We start from the raw sequence: 25395 nt of genomic DNA on the forward strand, positions 1-25395 counted from the left end.
AACCAAACAAGGTCATTTCACCCCCTTTCTCAGTAAACAGTCGACTTAAAGTAAATATTATTTTCTTTTTTCTTGAATGAAGCAGTGATCTGTTCTAGCTCTTCATTTGCTCCTGGAAATGACTGAAACAGGAGAAACTGTATTTTGGGACTCAATTGGTCAGTTTCCGACATGCCAAGAAAAGCTCACAGGTGCTGAAATGCGTGATGGAAACGAGCCCTTTAGTTTCTCTATGAAGATATCTTGGCACTTGGACGTCATCTGCTGGTCACGTAGCCTATGTTTGAGTGTGAGGATGTGTGTATGCATGCATATGTGTGTGTGTAGGAGAGAGATGCGCCATAGACACCTGACAAACACACTGTAGCACTTTGCGCGTTTGAATTGCTGTATATCTTTTGAAGTAGAGCTTTTATCTCCACTTTACTAAATGTCAGTGCTGGTAAGGTGAGCTCCTTTGATGCACTTTGATCTCCTTTGATCTGGCAGAAGTGTCACCCTGTTGTTATAGCTGAAGCCATTCCCCTGTCCCCCAAACAGATCTGTTGTGTGAATAACACTGAGACCAGAGAAGCTGAATCATCTGCACTTACCCATAAGTGGATGACATTAATTCTAGGACTGATTATTACAACTCAGGCAACCATAACCAGTTCACATCAGGCTGAGGCAGTTGGGTTGAGAGAGCTCTCTGTCTTACCTGCAGCTCCCTCCTGTGGCAACTACAGCAAACTGTGAAATCTCCACAATCAAGCTTTCAATCAATCATTTTGAGCTGTTTAAAATAACTTAGAGACAAACACCACTCAAAAGTATTGTTTTTACTCTATAATTTTAAAAATCTTACACGTGGCACTCTGCAAAATCAGTTTACAGCAGAATAAACAACATAACACAAGGCAAATATCAGGTAACATCGCAGAAGGCGTCAATATAAGACTCAAAACCAGTGGTTTGTGAAGTGATGGCATACATAAGGCTTTGTGATAAACATAACCTGCCCTTAATACAGTAAAATACTTATGGTATGCCTACAGAACTAAGATTTCTTCTCATTTTTAGCTCGCCATCAACATTATTCAATGATTTATACAATTCAAATGTAAGTGTGTAAGTCTGTTTGGCTTGAAACATGAGTTGAGCTGTTCAGCTAAACCAAACAATAAAATCATAATTTGGATGATGATGCATTATGATCAGTACTATCATACCGTCAAAGATTGTCAACAGTGACAAACAAGAATATCGTTTTCATATTTGTGAAATGTTCAAAACTGCAAATCATTCTTGCCGTCTCTAAATGTTCAGATTTCACAGCCGACAGGTGACGGATGGTCCCTCTAATTTATGTTTCCCTATGTCTCAGGCCATTTGTGGTTGACTTCATGAGGCCATATTAAATATGTAGAGAAAAGCATGTCATTGCAGTTATATCAGGTCTGATAGATTTCTATCATTTAACAGTTAATAAATATTCCTGTGTGATAAATCAAAGGGGTAAGCAGGACATTTATATCATGTACAGTTTTGTCAGCCATCAAATGACTAGAAATTCTCCTTCCACGGTGATTAATGTATTTATTAGATATAACAAAGGATGAGAAGCAGCCATCTAAGAGGACACATACTTTTTGAGGTGTATATGTGTTCATGCAGCATCAAATAGGACGTGTGATGTTAATTTTGAATGCCATTGATTTAAGGCACTTACATTTCTTCTGATTTTATGCTCTGATTTTTGGACATCAGAGGTGATGAACTGGGTGAAGGATCATGTCGCTTGTGGTCAAAGTTGTGAGTTTCACGAAATAAAATCTCCCTTTTTTCTTTTGCCGTCTGTCTCTAGCAGACATTCTAAAAATTTCCATAAGATGACGCTAAGTTAAGATAGTCTTAAGATAATGTGAATGTGGTCAATTTTGCCTCCAAAAAAGAGCATAGTTAATTCATTTGGATGAACTTAACATACCAAACCTGAATACCACTTAGCACAATGTAACATAGTGTCAAGTGATATCAAACTAATCTTCGCTCAAGTTTACACATTGACACAAGTTTCAAATTTTCTAAAGAAGGAAGTCAAGTACGTTACAAAGAAATCAAGCACAAAAAAATATACAAAAACAATACCCAGTACTGTCATCTCACCATCACTTATTATAATTTATCAATAACAGCACCAAAGACATTGAAACCATGTTCACAGTTATGTCAGAACTACACAGGCGCGAACAGAGGATGAGGCATTTGGGTGGTTTAAAAACAAAATTAAGAAGTATGTAGGTAGAGAAGCATTTATATGCGTGATTAAAAGCATATTAAAGAACAAAAAACAAGTATGCCTTCATCTACTGAAGCTTAAAATTAGCTATAACTGCTGATTTTCTCAGTTAATGGTCTTAAGTGCATAATGACACATTGCTTCATGGAAATACTAGCTGACATTTCATGTGTGTCGGTGTGTGATTCATTAAAGTTTAAGCAGGGCACTTAAAGAGTCACGTCTCTTTCCACTGAATGCACAGTGTTTGTGCTTTTCAAGGTAGGTTAATCTTACATAGAGTGTACTAAGTATTTGATTTTAGCCCGGATGTATTCATGTAAATTCAAATACTATGTACCGTACATGCTGTATGCCATATGGATGTTAAATAAGAAGAAAATCAGTGACATTCAGGTTAGTCTTGAGCACTTGATACCAGTTTTACTTGCAAACTGTAGTGTGTAGACCTCTGGAAAGTATCAGAGATTGCAGCAAGCAGCTGCATGTCAAAAACCAGGGAGCAACTGCAGTAACACCTTATATCCTCCCAAAATCCAGAAAATATTTCACGAAATAAAGAAACAAACACAGGGAAAAAATCAATCATCAGCCTCCTCTCTTTTTGAGCAGTCCATCATCACATTTTTCACTCTTATTTATCCTCGGACCGAAACTTAAGACAGACTATCGAAAATTCATCCGCCCACTAAACATCTTTCCCTGTTACATGGGAAAACCTGGCTCCATTATCAACCTCTGTTGTGTTGTGTGTATATGTGTGGGTATCCCTGCACTTTCTTTGCCTTTGTCTTTAGAGCCAAGTGTAAGACAACACTGAAGAAGTGCTACAGCAGTTCCATTATAAATGCTTGATCCAGAGCCACAGTGAAATAAAGGCATATCGGTGACCCAGAGGGTGTGCCATCCATCCGTTTATCTTCGTTTCCATATCCTCTCTTTAATTATTAAAGCAGTTTTTTTTTTTTTTTACAACACAGCCATGTCCCCGACATGGCCTCCAAGCCAACAAAAGAAGAGTTTCTTTTGGTTTTAAGGGGAGAGGAGGACTTCAAAAATCAACATCCCAGCCGGAGTTGTCATCAGGAGGCGGGTCCTCGTTGTCCTCTGGGAAACTGTCGAAGTTACTTGTGTCGACTGCTGATGTGACCTGGTAGAAAGACAGAAGAATCATACACAGAAAGACTAAACAAGCAGACAACAAATGGATTGTGAGTGTGAGACTGACTACAAAAGATCCACTAGAAAGAAAATAATAATGAGTAAGGCTATCAGCAGTGTGCACTTACATTAGGGATAATAGGAGGCGTCAACGTCCCCTTCTTCAAGCCCTCCCAGTTAAAGCCCTCAAACCATCTAAAGGAAAAACAGCACTTCTTAATGTCATAATTATGTTTTACTGCACAATTATACCGTGAAGAGAAATGAATAAATAAGAGGGCTATATTCATTTATAGACATGCTTACTTGTGCTTTTGGATGTCTTTGACACCATTTTTCAAGTTTCCCAGTCGTTCAGAAGGATTATCCCTGCAGAAGGAAAAAAACACATATGATGATTCAGCATAGAGACCACTTCAACGAAGCACTCTGAGTTTAAACAGCTGGAAGCACCACTCACCTGCATAGCTTTTTGATTAGGTTGGCAGCATTTTTGGTAATCTTCTTTGGAAATTCGATCATGTCGATGCCTCTCAGGATAATGTTGTAGGTTTTCATAGGATCAGGGCCAGAGAATGGAGGGCTACATAACAGGGGCAAAGATATTAGTATTGAGTGGAAAAGTCTTGAGTATAGAAGAATTTATTTAAGGGACATTCAACTGTGTGCTAGTGCACTGAACTTTTTTTTAAGAAAACTCTCAAAGTTTCCAAATAGCTTTTCATTTGTTGTAGATTTTTTGTTGTTGTGTTTGGTACCATATATGCTATCACAGGGAACACTTAAGATATTAGTTTTATGGACATGCCCGGGCTTGTGTGTACCTGCCAGTTAAGAGCTCAAACATGAGGATTCCTAGAGACCAGTAGTCGGCTGAGATGTCGTGGCCCTTGTTCAGAATGATCTCTGGTGCTACATACTCCGGCGTCCCACAGAAGGTCCACGTCTTCTTCCCAAACCCGATCTTCTTGGCAAAGCCAAAGTCGACCTGAGGGAAAGAAAGATTTTGTTATGTCAGTCAGACAAAGTGGAAAAAGAATTTGAATTGATTTGGTCAATTTTATTTGTATCAGATCATATTCATTCTTTTGTATAATGATGGTAAAGTTGGAAATTGTGCAATTATTTCAATATTACAGTTTTTCACTTGATGCTTTGGCATGATGATGGATAGGAAGAGTTGAACAGCTGGTTGTTGCTCTGCCAAAAGCTACAAACTGGTTTCTTCACGAGGAGAGAAGGGAATGGCGGTACCCCAAAAAACACAGAACACGACTTAACCTCAATTATACTTTTCTTTATACTATAATTATACTTTTATTTAGAGCCAATGTGGGGCAAGTGTTCTAATTTCATTTGATTCTTCATTGTAGCATCATAGAAAGATGAGATTTCTCTTGTTTGCAGCATTTCTGACTTTCACAAAAGACACAGAAAATGCACCTCAGACGTTTTTTGGGTGGTAATCCCTTATTGATCTCTTACCAGTTTGGCATAGCCTCTGTGGTCCAATATAAGGTTCTCTGGTTTGAGGTCTCTGTAGATGATTCCTTTGGAATGCAGGTAGGCGAAGGCCTCCACTACACAAGCTGTGTAAAACCTGGTGGTTGAGTCCTCAAATGAACCACTGGAAACACAGCAGGACAACATAGCTGAACTGTGAACTGTGTGGTAGATAACTGCAGCAGTCCAGCAAAAATGTATTTTCTTAAACCAACCAGCTCTGCTCAGGATTCCCATGGCAGATTTCCATAGCACACATGCTATAAATATAACTAGAAAGCTAACATTGTACTGCTCCAAAATTCACTGTTGAGATATAAAAATGTGTAATTCATGTCAAAAAGCAAAGTGTGTTGGCTCATGTGAACCACAGACCTTACTCTCTTGACAAACTGAAAACCTTGTGGGGAAAAGAATTGGAAATCTAACAAAAAACGATTACTGTAATTGCCACTCTCTACATGTTGTGGTATTTACTCTTTGCATCAGTAGCATTAACAGAAATATCACACAGCTAATACAAGTTAGTTATATCTGACCCGGTGAAATAGAGCTTACCGGTCTCGAAGAATGGTCCACAGCTCTCCTCCTAAACAAGCTTCCATTAACATGTAGAGGTACTTGCTGTCCTTGAAAGTTCTATAGAGTCTGAAAACATAAAAGTGGATGTTATCTCAAGCAGCTTTGGAATGTAATTATCTAATTAACACAAATACAACCCCCCAGTTGTGTAGGAAGCAATTTTAGATCAAAACCCCTCAGTTATCTATTTTCTAAATATGGTACATGGTCAGAAATAGAGCCATTTGTTTAGTTTAGATTTTTGTTGATACTACTTACCATATTCAAATGATTGAAAGAATCATCAGATTTATTTGTGTCTTAGGGCAACAACAACTAGAGCATTTGAGAGGATGTGTAAACCTTTATATAGCTATACATTATATATACTGTATAGTGTAACACAAACATAAAAACTCATGTGCCATCTTGTTTTCTTTCAGGGTCAAAAAATGTTTTTTTACAGCATAAACAGAGAAGAATGCAGAAAAAAAACCCTTGTCAAAACCCTAGGTCACCAAAGTATCTCAGGAACACCACAGGTAGACACACAAGAACTCACATTCACTCTGCACTTATACTTGATTTGCATGTGGGATGAAACCTTTATTAACATGACAAAGAACCTGCAAGCTCCACAAAGAAAACTTTGGTTATCAGGTCCTTCTGGCTCTGAGGTAATACAGTACTCATCCTTGTGACATGTGTGGCATATACAGTAGATTATTTACAGTATATAGCCTTTCAATGAAGCTGTTCAGGGGGTGTACCTAACAATGAAGTCGGAGTGGGCCTCCTGCATGATGAGTTTCTCTGAACGAATGTGCTCCTGCTGTCTTGTGTCGACAATGTGCCGCTTCTTCAGGATCTTCATGGCAAAGGTTTTGTTCTCATCACTCTTGAGCTGAACCTGTGGTGAGACGGAAAGAAAGAAAGAAATTCAAATACAAAGGTCCGCCTGCACATTAACCTGAGCAGCCTGATAGACAATTGTAAAGATGTAAAACAAAAATCATTCATGTTACTGTCACAGTGCAGCGCCCCCTACCAGCTCAACACGACCAAAGCCACCAACCCCCAGAGTGTCAATGATGTTGAAGTCAGCTAGGTTGAGACCGAAGAAAAACGCATTCTCTGCTTCATACCTGTGTTGCCGGGAAAAGGGGGAAAAAAACAGAATGGGAACAGGATTAGAGATGAGATGAAGGATGAAAGAAGACATAATCCACTTTCAACAACCTGAGACAAAATATCCGTCTCTCTTTAGCTCATTTGTTTGCAAATCTTAGAGGATTTAACTCATAGTAATCTATGAAGGATGTTATTAAGGATGTGGAGTGTATAAATATGAACACGTGAACAGGATGTGTTTGAGTTTAGTCCTCTGGCACACCACATTGACCTCTGAACACAGACTATCTGCCCCCATTCTTGATAGGAAAGAAGAAAGACGGGACATCCGTCACACGAGCTGCTCACTACTCAGCTGGCTCTGAAGACATGCCTTGGCTCTGCCACCAAACACCCCAATGCTGGCAGCGGAGATTGTTTCCATGTGTCCATCCCTTATCCCCAGATGCCCCGTGTCTTCTCTGGTTATTGTTTGATCCAGACAGAGTTTCATCAGCTCAGTCTCTGGATCAGTGGGCTTAGGACAGATCTGAGCCTGGACAGCCCTTTCTGGGTCACTCAGAACAGACTATCGCCTCAATGTCAGGCCTTTTCTCACACACAAACAGTACAGCTGTATGCCAATAACAGACAATTATCAAAAAATACCCCTACAAGTAAGACTTGTTCAGATAAGTCAGCAGTCTTCCTTCATGGAGCATGGATTATATAACAGAACTAGGGTTTGAATTTGATAAATAAAATGGCAAATGAGACTCTTTTGCCTTACTTCATTCTAAACTTATATGGCCATTTGAGATGTGGAAAGAGAAGTTTATTCCATCAGATCCACCAGATACGTCAGTTACACTGCAAGCGAGAACAATAAAATATTTTCCCTAAGCTGCATGCCAGTGGGCACAGTGGAGGCACGTGCCGGCAGGTTACTGAGCACAGTGTTTCTCAGAAACACATCAGGTTACCAAGACAGTCAGTGTTTATTTGTGTGTGTATATAGGCACTACTACTAGATGGATCACAGGTGATCCTTTCATCTTTCTCTCCCCTCCCATCATCTGGAAGCCAGCCCAGAGAACACTCCAAATCCCAAAATGCTCTCTGCTTAAGAAAAGGACGGAGAGAAGTAACCCGAGAGTGCATGAATTACTGCGTGTGGGACAGGATTATTAATAAGGTCATGGTGACTGATACATGCGCATACATGGACTTATGAGTGCACACACACTGAAAAGCGCACACAAAAGCTATGAGATGTGGACATGAGGTGTTTGGGTCCTGTTAATGAACAAATTCTGTCAAGATATAAAGGGTTCAGGAATGAGGGGATCATTTTACATCTTGCAGGCCTTTAAAAGGCCTAAAAGTAATAGTATCATTTGGCCAGCAAGTGGCAGTGTTGCTCCATTAGCGGTATGGAGCTAATACTTAAAGCTGATGAACAATAACTCCAAGTCTTTCAAACCTCAACCACAACATGAAGCTAATGTATTAAAAAGGCAATGGAAGAATCAACACATATAATCTATTCTGTGCAAAGGATGAACTCATCTTTAAATGAATAAAATAAGACCTTGAAACCAGCTGGTGGAGTTATCAGTTCACTGCAATGAATTGTAATGAATAGTTTTGTTTCAGGAAAAACACTAACCATCGCTCTATGTCTCAACCAAGGACACATAGGCTCTCTGCGAGTCGATGAATAGTGTTTACTTACTTACTTAGTTATTTACTAAAGCGGCAACACAAATACCCATATAGATGTTTTTTTCAGACAGGCAGAGAACAACACTGGTCTGTGTGCATGGCTGAAGCACTAGATGGAATATGATACTGGAACCAGTGGGACTGGAACCATACATCCAGCTTAAATAGATGTCTAAACCATGACCTTGAATGAAAACTAACACAGAGCTCAGCTGCATCCAACACTGTAATGTAACCCTGGTTAGTTACATTGTTCATGTACATGAGGTCCCTTATGTGAAGCTGAAATGACATTTTACTTGTTTTTGTTACGTTACAAATCCATTACTAGCACTGCACTGTGTGGGTCAAGTAGCACCCCAGTGGGTGATAATCTGTATCAGTGAACGGATGAGATCATACAAAATGATGCAATCCCCATGTGTGGAAGTGTGTGTGTGTGTATATTGTGAGAGATTGTGTGTGTGCTATTATCCTCATTTCCTTTGCTGCGGTTCTTCTTGGTCTAGCCTAACTCAAGGGAAAGGAGAGAGGAGAGGACTGTCTCTCTGACCTTAAATCTGACTCTCATTAAATGCCACTTTTATTTACCAGTATCCTGCTTATTGAACTCCTGCACCCGCTCAACAGACATGCGACATGCTGAGTCATACTGGGTCATATTTTCTCATCAATCTTTAATCATAAAGAGTTTTCTTGCTTGATGGGCCATGGTTAGCAGTAAGTGGAAAATAAAGTTAAGTATTTATACTCCATACAGGGCACCTGCAAGCATCATAAACTTAGATTTGAGACATTTTAATGATAGTTTGAAAGGAAAATGAGACAAATTTCATCACCAAAAAAAAAGAGTTCATCAATGACATGCAACAAGGTCCCCACCGGACGTAAACTAGGAACGTTGCAATTCATGTTTGGACCTGTAACCTAAAGGCCTCCAGGACGCCCCAAAAAACTGAAGTTTTAGTTTAGTTTAGTAGTAGTTAGTTTACTGCAACTGTATTTAAAGGTGGGGTATGCGATTCTAATCCAATACACGTCTTTTTGGCAAATTCAGCGAATACCTCTTCATGGTCCGCTAGCTGTACGTTCTGTGTGTGCGCTGAAAAAAAATCTGATGTTTGTACACAGCCCTGGCTCTGTAAATGGGAAATAAACAAAGTGGCTGCGACCGGGCCACACAACACTATTCCAGCCATGATGTGTGTGTCAGGTAACATTAAATGACTTGCCCACCGACATTCAGCTTACTTTCTAGGTTGCCAAGATATGCTGTTGTTGTGATATTTGCTATAGTAGCAGGAGAGTTGTGAGTATTGCTGTCTGGAGCTGGTTTGCTGGCTCTGGGAAACCGTCTCGTCCTCTCTGGCTGTTAGCTTCACAGCAGCAATTGTAAGGACAGTTTGCTAACAACCCACAACCTAGCTAAGCTCACACACAATCTAGCTAACGTTACTAATATTACTTGCTGTGTCGTTGTTCGCTCTATATCATGGTATTGGATTTCTCCAGAATAGCATACCCCACCTTTAAGATATTTAAGTATGCTCTAGTGAATTTAGATAACATAATTTAAGATTTCTTCTCAGGATTTGCAAATAAGATTATTCCGCTTATGGTAATTCTACATTGTAGGTGAAATTCTTTGTTACTTTTGTCTCACCTATAGATTCTCACCTCGCCTTCCACTGCAGAAATACAAGTGAAACATTACAGCAGAGACGGATGTATTCGCTCTACTTTGTGTAGCGTGAAGCTCCTCCTGCAGAGAGAAGCAGCGGCTTGATCAAAAACAATGTGCATATAGCACATAGCAGGGAGGTAGTCTTTGAAGAAAAGACCTGTCAGCCTCACAGAGAGCAGCTGTAGTTTGCCGTATAGTTACAGTACCGCTGCATGGTGCTTATCCGCTGTGACCAATTAAGAGATAGTTTCCATCACCATTGGATCCTGACTCTGGCTTTCCTCACCAAGAAACAAATGTGCTCTGCTGGGCGGGGAGCGCCAGCAAGAGATGACACACAGCACACGGCAGGGAAAGCTACCTTAATCAGGGTGAAAATAGCTTTGATGTGACAGATTTCAGGGAGCAGAGGGAGAGATTGGCTTTATTTTAAGGTTAAGTTCTGTAGAGAACAGGGTTGATAATAAGGTTACAAATAAAGGCTATGCAAAAGTATGGTTTGTTGCCCATTTGCATAAGATAAATCTCAAACTAGCTTCTCTAAAGACCTACGGATGGGAAAAATGGGGTAGAGAATGCACACTGCAGGTCTCTTTCTATCACACACATCTGCTGGCAGAGAAATCATCAGTGGTAGTGAGCCATAAGGGGCACCTGGCCAGGGTTTAATTCCAGAGGCAAGCCACTGCGCCCCCCTATTATACCTGTCTTTCCTCAGTGCCTCTGTCCAACACAGTGACTGGTGTTGTGTTCTGCTCATCAAAAGATAACTGACACTCTCTGCAGTCAGCTACAAAATCCAAAGCATCGGACAGAAGTCTAGTCCGCTTCGTCACCTGTCTTGTTCTCTCCCTGTCTCTTCTCACTCCATCCATCTATCTACATCTCTCTTTCCCTTTCTGTGGCGATAAGCTGTCCCTGCTCTCTTGCGCTCTGTAATCTGTCATTACTGGGTTCTTGTTTCTTCTCACCTTGACTCACACAACATGAGTGAGCGGGGTATCAGATTTTGCCAATATGTAGCTGACTGTACCCCAAGATGCCCACCTCATTGCCAAGGTGCCCTGTGCCTTCTATAATGCTATTCTCTTGTTTCCATAGCGACGATAAATAGAGTACATATTAATTCCTCCAGAAATAGAGGCGGAGGTCATAGCCTCTGCTTTCTGGCCTGCCACATGGGTATTGTCTTGTTTTGTAACAGACCTAAAGGCACAATGCATTAACAGCTGGCCTAGAGCCCCTTGCTTTATAAAATGTTGTAGCTGGTAGGCAGTCACGATATTGTTTAAAGTTTTTAAAAGGTTATTGAGACTGAATATTAATTTGCGAAATAAAATGATTAAAAGAAAAGACAAACAAAACACAAATAAAGCCCTAAGCACAAAACAATAAGATATATTTGCATAGTGGGTATTTTAATAAATTTATGCATACCAATACCAATAAATTGTAATTTTCTTACTTGGCTTTGGCATCAGCATCCTCGTGTCCTTTACTGGACACGTCCTCCAAACCTCCAATCAGGTGCTTGAATGAACTGCAACACAGATGGTAAATGTTAAAATGATCACACTTTTCTGAGACTATTTATTTTGTTCAAGAATCCACAATCTATAGAGCCCAAAAGCAATACACATATTCTCCACTTACAGTATGTAATGAATGAATAGCTTATGGTTAGAGGAAATAAAGCAGTCTGTACACTGCAGGCAATCCGTATAAGAAGCCGGTACAATATATGGCCAGACTGTCATAAAAAACGCTGCCAGTTACTATTAAATATTCATCAGTCTGCTTTTAGAGACAAGCCTCTAAAAATCACTGAGAACAGACGAGAAGACAGAGCTATCCTGAAGAGGTGTAAAATAGTGTGATAGCAGACGGGAGCGGGAATGGGAGTGGGAATTTTAGAGACAAAACTAGAGGCTGCGCATACATTTTTTAATGAATGAATTATAGAATAGAAAACATACTGTGCTGAGTAGAAAAGTGACTTATCACTCAAGTTATCATTAGACACAAAATCCCCATGACAATATTTTCTATTCTAGTACTTAGTACTAAGTCAGTTATTTACCTGAAAGAAATGTTATTTACAGGCCATAATAATACAATTACAAAAAATAATTTGTTAATTTTCTCACTGGATATACCAGAACTTAATTAATTGTCATTAGTATGACTACACAGGATGTGAAAGTTAAAGAAAGCTAATAAGCTACATAATATGCTAACTCGCTGAAATAAAATCCTCCAAAGTATGGCTGTCTATACAAAAGACCCCAAACATCCTGGAAGAACAACTAACTGAGACACTTTTCATGCAAGGCTCATCAAGCTTTCAGCCAGAAGATGTAATACATCTGGTGTTTTCTCCTGTTGAGACCACAATGCCTGTGAGCTAGGACTGTTTCCGAGCTTTTCTTTAAATGTTTGGCTGCCTACAGTGTCTATTGCACTGAGTTGGTGACTCCCTGCCGCTTGTTTTTATTCCTTGTCTCTTTCCCACTGTCTCTATCGCCTCCTTTTTCTCCATCACAGCTCCTGCAATTATCCTTATCTTACCACTTAAGCGGCACTGTTTCATTTTAATGCATCACACATGCATGGACATACAGAAAACGTATAAATGCACACAGAAAAACAATTCAATTATATTACATTTTATTTATATAGCGCAATAACAAAGGTTTAAATACAAACTACCTGGCATCTGCACCAAAACTGGCCTGGCAGGGTGATACACACACACACTGAGCTAGTTTTGTGGGCTGTGACAGCATTAGCTGCTTGTCTGACAGGCAGAGTGAAAGGCAGTGGTAATCACCTGTGTTGGATGACTCACTCACTATCCCCTCTGCTAGCTCCGAGGGTGTCCCATTTGTGCCTGCTGTGTCCCCCGAGGCCAGAGGGAGGCCCTGGGTAAGCTGATACCATCTACCATCTCCTCCCCACGTCCCATATCCATCTGTCTCTCAATTCTCACCTAACTAACCGTTTCCTTAGATAGTGACCTGATATGAACTTATTTGGATAAACATTATTTTAGTACGATCCTACCATAACAACATGATAAACATTGTAATAAAATGTCAAACCATGTTACTGCACTAAAAGGAAAACAGCAAACGTTTGAGCTGAGATTAGTGTAAAGGGCAATGTGAAGCTGAAAAATATGGGTTTGGTCTTTGATAACCTCCTGACAAACATCAGTGGAAAAAATAGCCCTAGTTAGTCATTCCTGCACAAATCTAGCATAAATCTAAATCCGTTACTGAAGTTGATTTATGATTTAGGACACACTCACATAACAAAGCAAGTACAAATCTTTCCAAAGTTTAAAACATTTACATGAGAATTAGAAGCTGGAACAATCAGCGGACTTCAGGTGATGACGTGATTGCCTTTTATGACTCCCAAACTTTGTGAGCAGACATTCAAACATGGCACTGTAGCGAAGTGAAGTGAAAGGGAAGCATGATCCTGCAAATGCACAATATGTTTCTCATCTCACACTTATTGAATTTGTTGGAATTGAATTAATTGGATAATCAAGGATAAATTTGACATTTCCATGAGAGTCTTGATGCTTTTTGAGTTTGAACATTGAAAGCAACGACAACTAAATGTGTGCCATGTTCATCCACTAAGGCGTAGAAGTGGGTTTATGTTGATGACTCAGTAAAGGTAGTAGGACTTCCAAGAAATTGTCCTTGCCTGACTATAATGAGCAAAGCAGAATTTGTGGGCTAGTTGCTCATGACAGATGTTCATTCATTCATTGAGCTCTTGTACCACTGGCCAAATGCATTTCTTTTTAATGCTAACAAAAGGATTGACAATGTAAAACAGTCATCATGTTCTGTGGGAATGAACTTTATTGATACTCACTCTCTATCGATGACTAAACAGGTGACTGCCTCTGCTGCAATGACATTGGCCGTCCTGACATCCTCCCTGGACAAAAAGATCAGACAACACAATCAGGCACAATAGCAAAATTGGCACATTTGATCCAATAATACCACACTGTGAGGCCATTATTAAATCACATTATTATTAATTTTAAATGCTGTGACGATGGAAGTAGTCAAAATTAAAACATCTGTACATCAGTTATGTCTTATTTAGCTCCATTCACTCTATAAATGGCACTGGCCCACAATGAAAACATTACTCTCAACAGGCAACACACATCACTGCATGATTGGCATTACTCTTTATTATATTTGACATCAAGTTTATCTTCCTCTGATGATGATGCTTCTTCAGAGGAGTCGCCCCAATCGCATGAATCCTCTGAGTCTGTATCCCAAGAATCCATCCTTCACTGGGAAAAATGTTCTGTACACCGAGTCCCACAGCAATAAGCTCTAACTCTGAACTAGTGCACTGCCCAGGGCAGCCCTCCAACAAAAGACACGTCTATAGTACTTGTATATAAATCTCCAATCCAAGTGTAGTGTAATCCACTTTAACGCAGACTAAAATATTACAAAAAGACAGGAATTTCTTCAGGGGATGTCCCATAAGCAGATTATTTCATGCCCCATCTTTTCAGAGAAGAAAAAAAGATCATACTCTGGATGAATTTAATATCCCAATGGGGAGCAAAAAAAAAGAAAAGAAGCTAAAACAGGTTCTGGTCTAGATTTGAAAAGAGCTGATTCAATTCAACTGAAGTGCTAAGAGTAACAATCACTCTCTGTCTGATCTGAACTCAGCCATATGGCAACCTATTTCAATGAGCTGAGGTGACAATTCCTCCTTGTGCTATTTCAACTCCCTCTGCCTTCCCTCTCCCAAACACACACATAGGCAACTCCCCCTCCTCATGCACAAACTTACACGTGCGCGCGCACACACACACACACACACACACACACACACACACACACACACACACACACACACTCTGCCTAACTCTTTCTGCTGACCCCTTTGAATAAAGGTCACAGCTGGTGGGAGAACAACACATTTTGAAAGGTGAGGACTACAGAGGAGAAGAGAGCAGAGGAGTGGAAGGCAGTGTTAGACAGGGGCATAGGATATATTAACAGATCACTACTGGTACTCTAGCTAGCATAGCATACAGTATTTCATTCACCTCTCATAAGCTCCTATGGCCTGCATCTATGGTTTTAATACAATACTCTGGCAAACACTGCTCTACCTGTTCTTCTGCTTGGTCACAACAGCATTCAATACCATTTACTTAAGCATACTCACAGTATAAATAACCAGGTTAATGGGTGAAAGAACAGCAAATGTCCCAGTTTGGATGAAGACACCATATTACACCATGGTTGTTACTATTGCTTATGCGATAAGTAGTTTGGGAAAGTTGACAAGTGACAGTCAGTGGGAATGAGTTCTTAACGGTTAACATCGCACAAGACTGAGGTGGTAAGAGAAGAGTTTTTGGTTTAGTGTAATTCATCAAGGGATTCAGAAGAAACCCTCATAACATAGGTTTAATCTGATGATTATTCAGATATTCAGAAGATGAATAGGGAGTCTTGCACTGTTAATGGCTTTTGAGGCACAAATGCTTGTAATGTGCCAGCTGTGAATTTGCCAGTGACAATCTGCCAGATGTGTAGTCACTTTTCAAAAGCCATCGCCCCAACTTCTACAAATTTACCTGCCTCTGTTGAGTAACTTGAACAAGCTTTTTAATTCATGTCATATACTGTATGTATCCAAGGACACAACAAAAACGCTTCTCAAATAGTAGGTATTCATTCAAAATGTTGTAGTCATTAGTCAATAATTCAAGAAGTTAAACAGCTTTAAACCACTTTTCTGACTTTAATACAACATTTTAGCAGATAATGCATCGTGTTTTGAAATGGTAGATAGTTAAACAAAATTCAACCCATCAGGCAGACGCACACACACATCAGTTTTCTCATCAGTGATAATGAGCTACAACTATAGTGACACCCACAATCTGTTACATGAGTTAATTTGTCTCATAAAAGGAAGTGTACAGTGTTTGTGTCATTTACTAACCATGGTGATACAACAAAACAACACAACACTTTGGGCTACATTGAAATAGTAGTTACGTAAGCATGAATCATCCTTAAGAGACCTCAGGGGTTTCATATTAGAGAGCAGCTTGTTACACCTGTCCCCTGCTGCTCGACTGTAGCTAAGGAAAACAACTGTGAGTGCCACTGCGTTGATATTAGCGATGTACTATGTGAAACACAATCGCTAAACAATATCTGTCAAAATGATTCATTTGCACAATGCTGAGCTTAACTCATCCACTAAGCCAAAGATGGCTCTGCACTTGTTAATTGTGGTGCAACAAGAAATGCATTGGACAACACACACACACACATGCTCAAGCACAGACACACTAAAAGCAGCTGCATGCTGTGTCTGGAAAGTCATTTGGACTTCCACAGGAGGGAGCCTGTGGTGTTGATTTCCAGTAGATAGTTGAAATGAACCTGGTAATTGGACAGTGATCTCGTGTCCTGGGAAGGGGGTTATGAAAATAACATACAGGCTTGGAGGCTGAGAGTGGGGAAGTAGTAGCTATGGGCTGCAGTGAGGGAAGTAAAGCCAGGGTCAGGACTGGGGCAAGAACAAGATACACAGCCAATGATTTGTGCTTCAATTCTGTGATTAAGAGGTATTCAGGTGGGCCTGAATAGCTGTGTATGAAATTTCACAGGCTGGTATAAATGCACTTAAGTAAATGACTGTGCCAGTGCTTGCGCAGCTTTTTCCCATTAACTACAAATTGTGCATTTTCCACATAACTGCAGAGTATGGACCACCTTCCAAGGCATACCATATTTTTTTACATTTATGAATATATGTTAATTCCTACTATTCCGGGAAGCCGCTAGCTGCAGATTATGAAAAATGAGATTGCTTAAAAAAAACTTTTCAAAATACAACATGCAAAATTTAAGTGTTAGCTGCTGAACATTATTTTAGTCACAAGTTATGTTGTTAGAATAACCAAACATGGACAGTGTGAAAAAGATAACATGGAAAGGTTACTCTCAAGTCTCAGATGTCTGAGCTTGCCACAAACACATGAACACACGAACCCGTGTTTCTCATGTATAGAATTTATTTTAGCAGCCTGCCCAAAAATAAACCTTTTGTGGCTGTGTTTGTATTTATTATTTCTCACTGTCAAATCTCTGCTTGGACATGCAGTTGACAGATCCGTCTGCCAGAATGGTACATACTTGAAATATTTTGTGAATTCAGGGCTCTAGCTGCAACTGACTCTCAATGCTTAATACTGTTTTCAGCTGCCCCACCCTCCACCTCATCCACTCCCATTTCCCCCTTGGGTTCCAACACCTAAAATAAATGTTTGGCCTGTGGGAAACTCTGTTCATGACTGCATTACAACACAACAATTGTGCATGTTTCCAAAATAAAAAAGGCAACATGGGATCCACTTTGACAAAATATTTCTCAAGCAGTCTCAAAAAAGCTTAAAATCTTTGGTATGAACTGAGAGCAGTAGCTGTATAAAATAAGAAATGTCTTCAGTCTAAAAACCTGTGGTATGCTTAAAAGCAATGTAAAATATACAGAGGACACAGACAGGAACATAAGGCAGAAATGTAAATAGCAAATGACAGAAGTTAATGATTTGACTCATAGGGGATGAGCTATTAAAAGACTGAGGGTATGACTTGGAGAGAAGAGAGAGAGGTAATTCTACAAAGCCATGTTCAGGTCGATGACCACTTCATCAAACAATGCAGCATTAATTTCAGTGAGACCACTGTGTTGGTTCAGTATGGACACCATCATAGAAGAAACAGGGTCATCCGGCAAAAAGGTTGATTCTGGCTCAACGTTTGCAGCAGCACAGTGCAGCAACATCCAAAAGTGCGTTGCATTGGGCAAAAAAATATATGCAAGCGCACAGACCAGGTAGCAAGACTCTACAGTCATGCTATTGGCTCTGTTGGGCTATACTGAAGGCTGGACTAAATGTGAACATGAGCATGCTAACATGCTCACAATGACAGTATTAACATGCTGATGTTTAGCAGGCATAATGTTTACCATGTTTATCATCTTAATTTGGCATGTCGTGTTAGCATGCTAACATTTCCTAATTAGCACAAAACACACAGCTGAGGCTGTCATTTTTTGCCAAGTGTTTAGTCATGAACCAAAGTATTGGCCAAATGATGACCTGATGATGGCACTAGATGAAAAGTTAAGGGATAAGCAAAGTGGTTACAAATTATCCTTGGGGGGGACATGAATGTGTGTACCAAATTTCATGGCAATCCATCCAATAGCTGTTGAGACATTTCAATCAAAGCCACAAATATGAACCTTATAGTGGCACAAGAGGAAAGGTCAGGGAAGCATTAAGTCATTAGGATACATAGTCTTGGAAACATCAGTGTCTGTACAAAACTTTAGGGCTGATCAAGCCAATAATTGTAAAGCTATTTCAGTCTGGATCAAAGTGATGGACAAACCGACAGACCAACATTGCCGTTCCGAGAGCCATGCTGATAGAATGGCTAATAACCCTGTAGCAGTGTGCTAATTCTACTGTTCAAATGACAAGTGTCACTGTTGAAACAGGACAAACTTACGCTGTTGTGTTAACGTTCCAGATTTGTAAAACCCTGCCCCAAATGAGTAAAAACTGCCGTGCAGTGTTGATATCTGCTAAACCTTCAAAGTGGACTTCCTGGTTTGTTTCTTCTTTTCATCTGTACCTGTGTTAACACGCCCACACTAACACAGCCTCTCACGGTCATTTATCAGGGGGCTACTGTTGGTCTGAAAGTGGTCTGACACTTTTTGTCTTTGTTTTTACATTTAATTAACAAACAGCATGGTAAACATACAGAAAATACACAAACAGATGATGCCAGGGGGATCAGAACACTAACAGAAATCAGAAATCTGCTCAGAAAAATGTTGTACAGGGTACATAAATTCTAGGTTTTAATAGCTTTCCTATTTTTAGAATATAGGATTAATGTAATGTATTGTTTGATTTCATTTTCAAAAATTTAAAAAGATGGTTTATGATTAGAAAACCTGATTTATGAATATGTGATTTTGCAAGTAATAAAATCAAATTGATGATATAGAATTGACTTGATTTGGTAGAAGAGTAAGTAAAAAAGCCAAACAATGCATTTTCATGGGAAAGGTTTGCGAGAATTTGACAATTTTAAGGGGATTTTTAAAAATAAGCAAAACAAATTTAAGTTTTGAGAACGACTAATTGGGAATATGAGAACAAGTAATTGGGAATATCTTAATTTATCTTAACATATCTCCAGTTGCAGAAATCAATCTAATCTGATAAACATTTGGATTTCTGTGACAGTTTAGACTCTTTCTTTCTGATCAGCTCAAACCTAACAAGCTTTCTTTGGTTCAGAGATAGAATTTTTGTGTCACATCTCAAAAAGGCGCCTGGAACAGCTACAGTAAATCAGGCCTGAAGTTGTGTTGTGTAATGTGCACCCGGCTTTAAGCATTTCCAAACATTTAGCAAGTTATCACGCTCTCTCAAGAAGAGTGAGTGGCGGGAAAAAAAATTATGACAGATAAGAGCTGGAGGCTGATTGATAGCAAATTAGAAAGAATAGATGCATGTTAAGTGTAAAAGGAAGGATCTTGAAATTTATCTTGAAAGTATGGGTGGAAAAATCAAGAAAGTTCAGGCCGCCATGTTCATAGGAGTTCATTAAGACCGAGTTTCTGTTTCTCACAAAGTTATAAAGTATGTTATCAATGGCCACAGAGGTCTGTTTGTCAGTGACATCACACTTTTTTTTAACAATCTCATCCTCTCCTGGAACACACAAACACACACACAAATTACACTCAGGAGAGGAGTTCAGTGCTAATGATGCATCTCCACCTCAACTGAAAGTTCACACATCACCATGACAGGAAGAAATGTGACATGAGATATGTTATTGGATACAAGTCCATCTTTTTCCTGGAACATCTACCTACTGGGATGAGATATATACTGTAGAGAAAACATGTAATCTAATATTTCTTCGGCTACTTTAATGTACTGTACACACTCACCCCACACCAGCACTCACACAAGCTTTAATAAATCATTATGGCTGGCAGGAGAACAGACTTTGATTTGTAAATATGTTGTTCACAACAGATCAAAAGCAATGTCTTCAGATGGACAAAGTAGCCTTTGAGTAGGGGCTATTAAGTTTCATGAGCAAGGACACACACAGTTAACTTCTAATTAGAAAGATGGCCCTGCAGAAGAGCACTCTGATCAAAAGCCTGGTTCAAAGATGGCCAGCATCTCAATCATTCAAATTTGCAAGACATGCTTGACCATCAAAGGTGTAGTTGAATAGGCTTCTCTCGCTCAAGACACTCAAAGACAAAAGGTGTTTGTGACAACAGATAGCAATACCAAGCAGATGCCTAGGTGTGGAGAGCACTTGTAGAAAAGATATAGTTTTCTTGATTAAACGAAGCATGAGATGCTCTAGAAGGTGCTTTGAACAGCTTTTCAAAACTGTACACTACTTCAATTCTTTTTCTGGGAAACACTACAAATGTATTGATGTAACATGGATACGTTTAAGGATATGTGTGATATATCATGTAGAGGCTGATACAGTATACAATATATACTTACAAGAAATCACTGAAAATTCAAATAGTTCAACACAAAAGTAGAACAGCTGCTCAATCCATTATAAATTAGTAGTTTGCGTCATGCTCTCATTCATCAAACAGCACGTTTCTACATCTCATTAGTGTAAAAGGATCAAATTTCTATTTGGAGCAATCTACCACTCCCACTACCAAGAGATCAAGCTTCCCGTGCCTCACATGTCCTGCTTGCATTTTAACGCTCTGTCATCTTTTATATACTATTAGCTTTAACATATGGGGAAAGCCCAACCATGAGTGCAATTCCAGCTGTCGCCAGAACATCACATCTAGCGTCTAAAGTGTTCCTTTTGAAGATTTATTTTTCACAGGAGACTAGTTTGGCTCAACTTAAGTCTCTGTGTTTTTTTAAGTGTTTATTATATGCTCTTGATGTGTGATTGTTAAGGGCTTGAGAGCTAATTTGAGGTGGCTTTCATATTCAGCGGCCACAAGATGGCGACATCTCCATCTTTTTCATGTTGATACGGTTGGCTATGTGCATGCATGCACTCAAATGTACGTGCATGAGTGCATATGTTCTCTGCTTCTACCTGACCCCTTTCACCAATAATACACTTCAGACCTTTTCCTATCTCTACCCCCCCTCTGTTTTAATAGCACATTGTCCACGGAGGCGCAAAGTCATGACAAGACAGGACAAACAGCAGGGTAAAAACAACACTTCAGGGCACTGGTCTTTGATACCAGAAGCCATATAAAATATTTTTATTACACTGAAGTGTTCTTTCAGTGAAAGTATTTGAGCACTTAGACGGCACCGAATGTTAGCAGTAGCCGTGAATCATTTCATCCCTACAGTGTATACAGCCTGGTTACTCCAAACGTGCCTCAGTACATCTTCACAGCTAGAATCAATGTTCCTGGCACAGGTTTACATAATATGGATGTTTGTAATGCTGGGGACTGTTCATGCTTGGCTTATATCTGCTTAATACATGTTAATCTCTATCGACGTAAGCTGCTGTGTTAGTAACAGCAACAATGCTCACATATTTAACATAAATGTTCATAAAAGAAATACAAAGAGGGTGAAAATTCATGATTACAGTCGAGGACAGCATGAAGATATGATATCATGATGCTCTGGCAACCATGACAGGAAGTGAGAGGAAAAGACTAAAGATAACATTGTCTAAATGAAATAAGTCTTCAGCTGGAAGCACACTATATGATTGTCAAACACCAAAGTCCACTCACAAATAAATTACTGTTCCCCTCTAGTTTCTTGTCTGTGTGACATAACTCTGTGCAAAATATAGCGCAAACGGGTTGACACTTGACACTTGCACATAAACACTTTCTTTCTTTTGATTTGGGCAAAAATAGAGCTTGAGAAAGAAGAGCATGTCACAATATGTGCTCTCATTGTACTCTCTGCAAAGAGGTTTGGCAGTAAACTAGCTGCATCTTTAGATATTCATGCTGTATATATAGCATCAGCAAGGAATACGATTTCATAACCAATCATTGAAAAAATGTTGGTGCTCAGAACTTGTCTTAACATATCTCCAGTTGCAAAAATCAGTCTAATCTGATAAATATTTGGATTTCTGTGACAGTTTAGACTCTTTCTTTCTGATGTGTAAAAGGAAGGATATAAAAGACAGGTTACGAGTGAAAATTAGAAGGGAAGTGGGTGACAGTGAAGGAGACAGAAACAGCGCGACAACAGAAGATTTAAATTGGAAGAGGCAGTATTATTAGGAACAATCTTACCCTTGCAATGCTTTCTCTCCAAACCAGTCTCCTTTCCCGAGACTGCGCAGGTAGACAGGCTCTCCATTGGGCAAGTCTTCCCTGGTCACATTAACCTGGCGAAAGAGCAGAAATGCAGGAGGAGGAGAGTTAATGGGAAGAGTAGTGTGACAGGGAGGAAGATGGAACAAAAGTGAAGAAAGAAAGGGGGACATATAACAGTATGAAGATGTATGGCGAGTGAAGGAGAGGTTTCATTTGAAAGGGATAACATTTCATTTACGCATCATTCCAAAAGAAATTGACATGTAAATGATCTCTCAAGATGGCAAGTTAATCACACTATTACAAACAGGGAGAAGCGCCGGTGTGACAGATATCTCTGTGCATGGGTAGTCCGTTACAAACAGGTGACTGCCATCTCTGTGCAGGATCTGGGAGGCACCGCTGACCACTTCATTAGCCAGATGACATGTGAGTGATGGCACTGTGCTGTGCTGGTAGACTTTACAAATCAAAGTGATGACACTTGAGTAGATTTTCGAAGAAGTGAATGGAGACTGTCATTTCGCCTAATGAAGGATCTTGTCTTCATCCATTAGTCAGTTCAGCACAGGTGTTGTAGCGTATCCAGCACCAGCACACTGTAATGCTGTCTACACCTGAGTGACGCTGTAATTATTCATGATCTAATATGATAGCGTGGGAGCAGAAAAAAAGCGAAGAAAGGAAGTAGAGGGACTTAGAGAAGGTAGAAAGCGTAGACCAAAGGTCAGATTGTGTGTGTTGTAAGATGGCCAAATTTGGTGGAATGTCCTCTAGACCATCGTCTGTGGTCTTGATAGAGACAAAGTGAGAAATGTGGAAACAGCCAAGCAGAAAGCACTGATAAGGTCAGAAGTGTATGTGTGTGTGTGTGCATGCGTGTGTCCATCTCTGCGCCTATGTCTATGAGCTTATTTGATGATGTAGTGATGTAGTAGTGCCGACCTTGTGAAGTGGGTTGCATCTGTTTGGGGTCAAAGGAGAGTAAAAAAAGACAGGAAACATACTTTACAATGACACTTACATCCTGGACATGTGAACAGTGAATTTGTCTCACTCACTGGGAGAGGGAATTTTTGGTTACCATCACTCTCTTGTTATCCCATTTCCTGCTTTGGACATCTTTAGTAAGCCATGTTAAAATCTTACCTTTTGTAGATTAAGGAGACTTTTAACACTGAGAATGATGTTAACAAAAGTACAATGATAATGAGGAAGCAGGGTAGTGGAGGGTTGAGGAGAAACATGAACAGATGAAAGTGAGAGAAGAAGTGAAGGAACAAGTGTAAAATGGACCCAAAGGTAGTATGGAATGAGGAAAAGGATTTAAAAAATGTGGATGATGAGCAGATGATGAGCAGAAGAAAAATAAGGAGGAAGAGTAGAGGGCATCGAGGCATCAAAATATGTTAAACAATACAGGCACGTGAAAGCCATCCAACTGTGTTGATCCTGGACGGAACAGCATGTCATCTGTGCTCAGAGTGAAAGCCAGTGTTGATGACAGAAAGGTGAAATGAAAGTGACTCCATTCTCCTTTCCAGATGCTCCCACTGCTGCTGCAAGAGCTGATGAAAGAGGCGGCGCTTCAGTCTCCCCTCTCCCCTCTCTCAAGATGATTGATGACAGCCAACTTCCACCCAAAAATACTACCACTTTGCTTCAAAGATAGGTGTCTTTTGCCATGTGTGCCATGATGCCCTGCATTGTGATGTTGTGATGATTATTTTGGTGGTAGGCTAGAGGCACTTTTCTCACCTTTCCCTTACTGATGATGAAGAAGGTGTCTCCTCTGGCCCCCTGTCTGATGATGTACTCTCCATCTTCGTAATGTGTCTGTCAGAAGAACAGAGAAGACAAGCGAAGACCAGAGAAATGTTATTCAGGCGCATTATGATTATTTTGTCTCATTTCTCACATTGGGAGTGAGACACTCTCACCAGAGACAAAATGGTCCTCTATAGAGGAAGTAAGGCTGAATTGGGTGCAGTGAGATAAATCACAATTAGATGCTTTTTTATTGTTAATACCACAGACTAGCAAGCTGTCCAGGGTGTTTCTCTGCCTTCCACCGACTGCTTGCTTGGATATACCCTGCGACCTTGAATATGAATAAGCAGGTAAAGAAAATGAATGAATAAACGAATGCTACTACATCAAATCTTTTTTTTCCCCAAAGATTGTTTTTCTGGGCTTTTTGGATAAAATGCATTTGTTCCAAGAACGGTTTCTTTTAGTGTATAGTGAAGATATAGCTACATAAGATGTGACATAACTTAATATGATGTGAAAAAGCTCTTGTGCCATGGATAAAACCAGATATCAAGTTACGTTATGATCTACAGAACCATAGGACAAGAAGCACAAGTAGTCACGAACAAACCCTGATAAGGACAACAGGCTAACGTGCTAACATCAGATTTTGTTTTTCATAATACAAGTTCTGGTGGGATTTTCACTTTCCCAGCAAAATACACAATATGCTGCACCTCAGACCACATTTCTAGACTGAAGACAGAGCTCAGTATTTCCTGTTAGATCATAAGCAGATTCCACACTCTCTCAAACTATTTCACCCAGGAGAGGGACCTTACATCTTACTTCACACTGAGCAGTGTGTGTGTGATTCATGTCGGCTGTGCGTCACTCAAAAGCAGAACTTCTTGTTAATACTAAGTTGCAGTTATGATGTTTAGTTCAGGTTTATTTATAATGTAGTCCCTTTTCTCAAGCATGTCATGTCTTCATGGAGAGGAAAACACTAGCTAGATCTATCTAATCAAAAATCAATTGCAGACCAAGATGATATATTATAGCAGAGGACAAGACATAGGACAAGGCATGATGGATTTAACCATTATGTGACCCAGCACTACCCACCTATAGAACCTCTGCGCATACAGGGAAAACAAAAACTAATTTTTATTAAAAG

General features: G+C 39.7%; 1 protein-coding gene across 4 annotated transcripts in view; it reads right to left on the reverse strand.

Moving 5' to 3' along the window:
• Nucleotides 1-806: 806 nt before the first annotated feature.
• Nucleotides 807-25395, reverse strand: part of LOC122884081 (cGMP-dependent protein kinase 1-like) — an 87685-nt gene continuing 63096 nt past the window's right edge. For 3 of the 4 annotated variants that reach the window (XM_044213476.1, XM_044213475.1, XM_044213478.1), the window contains 13 exons: nucleotides 24222-24299; nucleotides 22440-22534; nucleotides 13920-13985; nucleotides 11491-11565; nucleotides 6555-6651; nucleotides 6277-6416; nucleotides 5504-5593; nucleotides 4928-5069; nucleotides 4267-4430; nucleotides 3903-4025; nucleotides 3749-3811; nucleotides 3571-3637; nucleotides 807-3431 (listed from right to left, as the gene is read on the reverse strand). In XM_044213476.1, coding sequence (XP_044069411.1) covers nucleotides 3333-3431; nucleotides 3571-3637; nucleotides 3749-3811; nucleotides 3903-4025; nucleotides 4267-4430; nucleotides 4928-5069; nucleotides 5504-5593; nucleotides 6277-6416; nucleotides 6555-6651; nucleotides 11491-11565; nucleotides 13920-13985; nucleotides 22440-22534; nucleotides 24222-24299 — 1299 coding nt within the window. In that variant the 3' untranslated portion in view covers nucleotides 807-3332. Of the gene's footprint in view, nucleotides 3432-3570; nucleotides 3638-3748; nucleotides 3812-3902; nucleotides 4026-4266; nucleotides 4431-4927; nucleotides 5070-5503; nucleotides 5594-6276; nucleotides 6417-6554; nucleotides 6652-11490; nucleotides 11566-13919; nucleotides 13986-14245; nucleotides 14699-22439; nucleotides 22535-24221; nucleotides 24300-25395 lie in introns of those variants that run through there. The other variant, XM_044213477.1, reaches the window with a different exon arrangement.

The sequence above is a fragment of the Siniperca chuatsi genome, linkage group LG11 (assembly GCF_020085105.1).
Source record: "Siniperca chuatsi isolate FFG_IHB_CAS linkage group LG11, ASM2008510v1, whole genome shotgun sequence".
Lineage (NCBI taxonomy): Eukaryota > Metazoa > Chordata > Actinopteri > Centrarchiformes > Sinipercidae > Siniperca > Siniperca chuatsi.